This window comes from Sphaeroforma arctica, assembly GCF_001186125.1.
Source record: "Sphaeroforma arctica JP610 unplaced genomic scaffold supercont1.182, whole genome shotgun sequence".
NCBI lineage: Eukaryota > Ichthyosporea > Ichthyophonida > Sphaeroforma > Sphaeroforma arctica.
In genome coordinates this window covers 84,811-91,880 of record NW_014040376.1, presented here as the reverse complement: position 1 = coordinate 91,880, position 7,070 = coordinate 84,811, and the positions used below count along the sequence as shown (strand labels likewise).

Sequence of the window (7,070 nt, the reverse complement as noted above, 5' to 3'; positions counted from 1 at the left end):
CTAACGTTCTAAAAAAGAAACTGCCTCACTTGAAACAGGCGCGACATTACGATAGGGTCGCACTGGCTTCGCAATCACCAGACTAACATGCAAACGGCTCGTATTTACATTCCCAGTGGAGCATCAGAGCAGCCAAAGTCTGAGCCACGCGATACCCTGTCAGTACCGCAGAGGGGAACCAACCAACGAGCCAAACAGAAGAAAATAATTGCAGACCCAGCTGTGGAGGCAAGCCTCGGCTCCTCAACAGGGGACAGTCTCTGCGATAACCCAACGAATGGGGGGGACGAGGCAGCAGAGATAGATACGTTGGAACACACCACTCGGCATTGAGGGTACAGGTGAAGTCCCCGATGGAATTTTTAAGAAATATAGATGTGCAATCGACCAACTGATAATTAATGTATGAGCACCTTCACACACCCTAGGCAAGTATAAGAGATAGGGGTCAGTACTGCACTCAAATTAGTCATAATATAGTAGATAAAGAAATGCCGAGCACACTATTGAGAGCAATGGGTCCGGCCGCAGGTATTAGTGTCGTATCTGCGATTTAACTACACGGCCAAGGGTGCAGTAACAAACGTACACCTACAGCCCTAAACTCAGATGCTGTTATACGTTCTGCATTCAGCGAATATAAGAATAAAGTCATACTATCAACAAATATTAATAGTGTAGGTTACCAAGCACTGCTATCCCGATATAACTCTATGCTGACACAATCACAATGCAGATAGCGTCGGTGTCAGGTATTCTGGTGTCTCGGCTGAGCGTATGTGGCAGAATCACAGTAGATTTCGGTAGTCGGTTTATGGTCAACACTTAAAGCCATAGAGCTGTCAATATCTGTGCTTGAAGGGGCTTGGGTTGCTTCTCAAACCTTGCAGGGAATGTAATACGCTCGTCAGTGCAAGTATAAAGTCGTGTGGGTTGGTACTAGGACTCCCGAATGAAAATTGCGTGCAACGCTGAACGTGGTGATCTTCATTAAGCTTTGTCTCTCGACACATATCAGCGCTGCGATCCACCTCTGTACGTAGAGTGTATTCTTCATTGAGTTGGATTTTATGAGTAATTCACGTGAGAGACGTATCTTCCGCATTATTTATCTACATAGTAATATCACTTTAAGAAATTTCCTCTACCTAGCTAATATTTCTTTTTAAATCGGACCAGTAATGATGGTTCTATGTTTACTAAATACTTGAATTGATTACCCAAAAAGTATTGATGGTTCCTACTTGAAAATTAATTACCCAAAACCCTATATATACGAGAGTGCACCATAGGTCACAATAAATAGTGACACTTGAAAACAATACTCGGTTTTACCTTTAAAACTTCACTCAATTCAAATAATTTATTGTTACATCTTCAGACCTGTTCGTCTTCTCTATAGCTCAGTTGGTAGAGCAACCGACTGTAGTGGTTACATCAATCGGTAGGTCCCTGATTCGATTTCGGGTGGGGAGAAATTTTTATATTGGTAGAACTTTTTATCATCGATGAAACTAATTACTAAATATAGGGGGAGTTATCACACACGAAAGTCACTATATTTCAAGTAAATATATATTTATATATATCATACTTCATAGTATGTATTTGAGAAGGCTATATGATATATTCATATAAATATATTGATATATATTGGTAAACAAGTAGGGTGGCCAGAGTCACACTGTGCATACTTATTTAGTATGCTGAGGTTCTTTAGTGTTGGGTTTGTATAGAATAGTCGGGCAGTGTTGTGGCGTTGCGTGGTAGTTTGCGTGGTAGTTTGTGTAGTAGTTTGTACAATTAACAAGGCGACCATAAAACACACACAAGGTCATCTACGTGTGTGAGAGAGGAGTTTCACACAGTGCCGGTATGTCTAATTGTACCGGTCTGGGCTCAGCAACAGATAGAGTAAATACATATGTGGCAACTTTAGCTGATGAAGTTACACCAATGCACAGGTATACGCCAACATAGATGAAACTCGGTCCGTACCAGTACATTCAACTGAGGGTGTGTGTTTTGTTTTGTTTTCTTGCACTCCGGATAGCTTTCTCAAATGTCAAGGGATTCTAATATCTAGATAGGACATACGCCATTTGTATACATGCACAAGCCATTGCGTATCCAGTCCTATTTGGCGATGGTTTCTTGAAATTGCATACACAAATATTCGGCTGCAGCCCTTGGCCGACTGTTTCAACCATGGTCTTGTACATCACACTCGGTGTTCTCTGATAGATTAGGCTGGAGAGTGCAAGTACCAATCCATTTATAACATCTTAGGCATAGTGTTAATTGACTATCTCTGCGCTTCCAGCAAGCAGTATGAAAGCATTAAATCACCTAACGCACAATAAAGCTGGCAGTAAATATTTCTTTTCGCCATACTACAGGTATATTTGTGTATCTGCTGGACACGTCTTTGCAAAGTATACTATAACTTCTGAGGATATCTATACTATATTTTATCTAACGTCTCGATCGGTACAATAAAAGTTCTACCACGAGTGTCTCATATGCCGTGTTAGTAGCGCAACCACTCGTATTTCCTCGGCGCTCCGTGAAAGCTTCGTGTCCTTCATAGTATACTCTCAAATTTGAGTGGCGCATTCCTATTTATATCAGAATCATATCCACGACATCTTTTTCTAACTACTGAATTTGAGGCACTTGTTGGCATCCATTTGTGGCCCCGTTAGTGTGTGTACATGCAAGTTCCGGGTCGAACATAGTCTTCCTTATAAATACTGTGTCATCGACTGCTGTATAGAATCTATTGATTGAATAGTTTAGCTATATTGCATGTACTGCTGTATCGAATGTATTTATTGAATGGTTTAACCATATTATATAGACTGCTGTATTTAATGTATTTATTGAATGGTTTACCTATATTACATATACTGCTGTATAGAATGCATTTATTGAATGGTTCCACTATATTACATATGCTGCTGTAGTAATATACTGCTGTATAGAATGAATTTATTGGATGGTTTAACTATTTTACATATACTGCTGTACAGCATGTATTTATTGAATGGTTGACCTATATTACATATACTACTGTATAGAATGTATTTATAGAATGGTATAACCAGCAGTTTCTGTTAAAAAGCTGCTGTGACTACGTCTGGAGATGTCCCTCAAATCCGTCAGCAGTACAAAGCAAAGACAAATTGACATAGTAGGGTCAGAGACACTAAACCCGAGATAACTAGCCAGAGCACCTATATCACGTTCTCCTGTATCAGTCACGTCGGGCTGTTCCAGTCAGTTCTTGAAACTTGGAGTAGATGATCATGGAGCCTAGGGCCAACAGCTCAAGCTCAGCTGTAAAGCACGATGATCCGAAAGCAGCTCTAAAGGTATCGCGCAGGTGCTTTGTATGCGCTCTTAATTTCAATACCCTCGATAATTCCTATCATCTGTAGACTATGAAGTGTTTTCAGTGGTGTTGGCTTGAACTTGAAGGTGAGCGAGAGATCTACTAATAATACTACAGAACTACCTGTAAACAAGGAGCGAAGAGTCGATAGCCAGTTGTATTCATGGTTTTCCACTCTAACCGGGACAGTTGGATAGTGCTTAGAACCTGTTCTTGATATTGCACGTACACATTACATATTACTTACTGCTAGTAACCACTCACTACTCAGCGGTAGTTTCAATCGAATTCTGATTTCGATTTCCTTTAAATCCGCTTTCGACCGTCGATTCTCATTTGCATCTGTAGCCGCACTCGAGTATAGCTACACTCACCGGTTGCTTCCAGAGCAATTGCCTGTATGGGTTCCTGCTTGACAGATCTTTGTATTCCCGGTTACACTCACCGGTTGCCTCCAGAGCAATTGCCTGTATGGGTTCCTGCTTGACCGATCTCTATATTCTCGGTTGTACTACAGAACGCTGAGACCACGTGGCGACAAGTCCTCCGACGTGTTACGGCAGGCCTTCCAAAGGTTGGTATGCACCTATGCACCTGACGTGTGCACGTGGGGCTTCAGCACGTTTTCGAGGACACAAAGCCTTCTCCAGGTCGTGTATGTATGATTGATGTATCATTCTTCAGCTACAACATGATTATTATACTTGCTTGCGTGCTAACCTACCCATGAGTCTATTTACACCCCAAATTTATTGATAGATGAAACTCTTAATTTTCTCATGTATTCTCTTGATGTGCAAAGATACCAGCCTGAACTCTGCTCCTCACTTGAGTAGCTCATAAAAGCTCACTAAAATTACCCCTTCGGCACACCTACATAGCATAACAATAAAATCGTACACGTGTATATATATAGGAACATATTTGGTTTTTCTTGAACTGTTGAGTGCGCTTCTAACAGTGCAGATTCGACATACCACATTACTGTATTCATTCAGGTGCTTGACGACGCACAGCGCCTGCAAGTAAGTCTCTATATACCGATGATAGTTGGAGTATAATTTATTTTATTCCCACGTTAATCTACGGCCACTATCAGTATTTTGTGGTGTGCAGGTCAATCGCTGTGTGTTTCGATGTCGCCTTAATTTCAAATATTAGAGCTTTTGAGAGCTAGAAAAAAATTCTCTTTTTGACGTTAGTCGTAGCTGTTGCTATACACATACCCTGTACGGCAGGAAAGAGTTCCCAGTATTTGCTTTGATCGCTTAGTTATTTACTAAGATAGGTACAAAGAGTATAAAAATCATGTGTTTGTTACTATATAATTACCGATATATACCAAACACTGGTTCTTGGGAATCGATGGCTTTTCTTTGTACGCACGCGTGGAGCCGCCGTGTGTGTTTTCGTTTTATTGTATCCGTTCTGGTTTCGGTGTATATACGTGTTGACTCGTCGATAGGTTTTCTCAAAAGGATGTCATATATATATATATATATGTGTGTGTGTGTGTGTGTGTGTGTGTGTGTGTATAGATAGTTTATATATGCTGAAGGAAACATGAAGAGTCTGTCGGTTTGTAAAATTACCGCTGACCCAATTCAAACTCATGTTATCTATTAGGAGGAGAACGGCGCTCTCAAAGACAAACTTGACAGTCAAATGAAACGAGGCATCGAGCTGGAATACCAGCACGTAAGTTATGAGCACGGATCTTACACATCCCGCCTACTACATGTTTCTCATCTTGTAGTCGGTATCTTCCTCAGCCATGCTGGTGCGAATTGACTGCGAATATTGTACATTCACAGCCAAACATAGCCAACCCGCTAAAAAAAATCTGAATAAACCCTCTGTAAATGTACCTTGGCCTCCCACAATTAGATAACTGCGGTACGCCTACTTAGCACTACTTAGCAGGTTACTCTATATGTATGTTGTCTGTATACATTTGTATGACATTAGGCTACAGAGTAGCCAGTTGCAAAGCATCTGAGTTGCGGCTCTCTGCATATACCTATTTGTATGAATATATCAAAACGTACACGATATCGGCTATTACACACTATCTTATCATTCACCCTCTCGATGTATGGCTATTTGTATCTCTGTCTAAGTTATATCCCTCCGTGCTTTCATTCATTTCTGACTTTTTCAGCTTGTATCTAAACACATGTCATTGCTCCGTGCAATTCGAACGCGTCGAACAGTCTTGGCACCTCTAATGTTTCGAGACCGTTTGTTCCCACGGGTTCGCCTTATTCAAGATGACGGTAATCTGAAACGTTCCACAATTTTTGTCGTTGCCGTGAACAGTCTGAAGCACAACAACTCGACAAGAAACAGATAGCCGCCCTGACCGTCGCGAATGAACAGGCACAAGCACAGGTAAATGCATCAGAGTGTGCTGAATTCACTTGTGGTGTCGGTACAGGGTGTGTACGAGTCTCTAAGAAATCGTGCGGAGTTGTGATAGCTTTCATAAGCGCAATGTGTATGACTATTACATCTATATCTGCTACGAATTGCCATCGTTCGAAATGTGTGCCAATCTGGTCTCGATTTGCCTTCAAGTACGGTATGGGATGAGGGTGTCTAGCCATATGAAACTGCTATATTTAAACGTGCGTTCAAGTATCCTGTTATGGCTCTGGTTTTTTTTTATTCTCATAAACTGTGGACGTATTTCCGTGTCGATTTTTGTGCACATAAAAGTATATGTGCGCATATATACATATGAGTACAGCCCATGATGATGGAATGCATGTAGATGCGTGCTTGTGTACAATAGTATCAATCACGTTGACACACGTGTACATATATATGTACAACCGTTTACAAGCATCAATAATTCATAAGCGCATGAAATAGCTATCGGGAAGTCATGCCTAGCTAGACCTGGCGCAAAAAAAACTACGCGCGACGGATACGGATGTGAACATAAAAAAGATCTTCTATCAAAATTATAATGAAGTAGACACTGCAGAAAATATGTATTACCAAATATAGTCGTGTATGAGATTGCAGTCGCATCTTATGCATTGCCATTGCAAAATATCGGTAAATTGCAAGATGCGTGATTTCGACGTACAACTTTACATTTCAACATTGTATGTTGTACTTCAAAGTTGAGAAACTAACAAACACGCGATATTTGATCAACTCCACGCTCACATCTACTATAGCTCACTGCGATGAAAGTGGAGTTGAAAGTGAACGAGGTGTGTGGTAATCTGAGAGAATACCACGATGGTCCTAGCGATGCAAGTATCGTGACAAAGTTTGTTGTGGCATTTTAGTGACCTACAACTTTCCATGGGGTCGGGATCGAGCGATATATATGCCTATGTTGTTGCTAACGTTCATTTACATGTTCGTATTCAAATGGCTTATTGAGACGCAAGCTCAAAATGGGTATCCCTAGATGACACTATAGTATATCAGGATGCAGATCTTATACGTTCCTATGAATACCTGATAAAAAAAGTTCTAAATTTGAAATACATATCTGGACAATATACTCTTTTCAAGTCTATTGTCGACGCAACTACACACATAGGTAGTAAATATATTAATTGTATGTGTGTATGCATCTATGTATATATATATANATATATATATATATATATATATATATTATATATATATATATATATATATATATATATATATA

The 7,070-nt window shown here is 40.2% G+C and overlaps 2 protein-coding genes and 1 non-coding gene across 3 annotated transcripts in view; all 3 read left to right on the top strand.

Annotated features, from left to right (window-relative positions):
* Positions 1 to 87: 87 nt before the first annotated feature.
* Positions 88 to 333, top strand: SARC_03542 (hypothetical protein; the record flags this gene model as incomplete). Its single annotated transcript, XM_014302669.1, has 1 exon — positions 88 to 333. The coding sequence occupies one exon, from the start codon at positions 88 to 90 to the stop codon at positions 331 to 333; it is 246 nt and encodes an 81-aa protein (XP_014158144.1).
* A 1,059-nt stretch (positions 334 to 1,392) lies between these two features.
* On the top strand, positions 1,393 to 1,476 carry SARC_30070. Its single transcript has one exon. It is a non-coding gene; the product is annotated as a tRNA-Tyr (tRNA).
* Positions 1,477 to 3,308: 1,832 nt separating this feature from the next.
* The window catches only part of SARC_03541 (hypothetical protein), a gene marked incomplete at both ends in the record, with an annotated part of 7,368 nt that continues 3,606 nt past the window's right edge, over positions 3,309 to 7,070 (top strand). The window contains 5 exons of the mRNA XM_014302668.1: positions 3,309 to 3,374; positions 3,814 to 3,968; positions 4,356 to 4,419; positions 5,021 to 5,092; positions 5,714 to 5,785. Of these exons, the coding sequence (XP_014158143.1) occupies positions 3,309 to 3,374; positions 3,814 to 3,968; positions 4,356 to 4,419; positions 5,021 to 5,092; positions 5,714 to 5,785 (429 nt within the window). The remainder of the gene's footprint in view (positions 3,375 to 3,813; positions 3,969 to 4,355; positions 4,420 to 5,020; positions 5,093 to 5,713; positions 5,786 to 7,070) is intronic.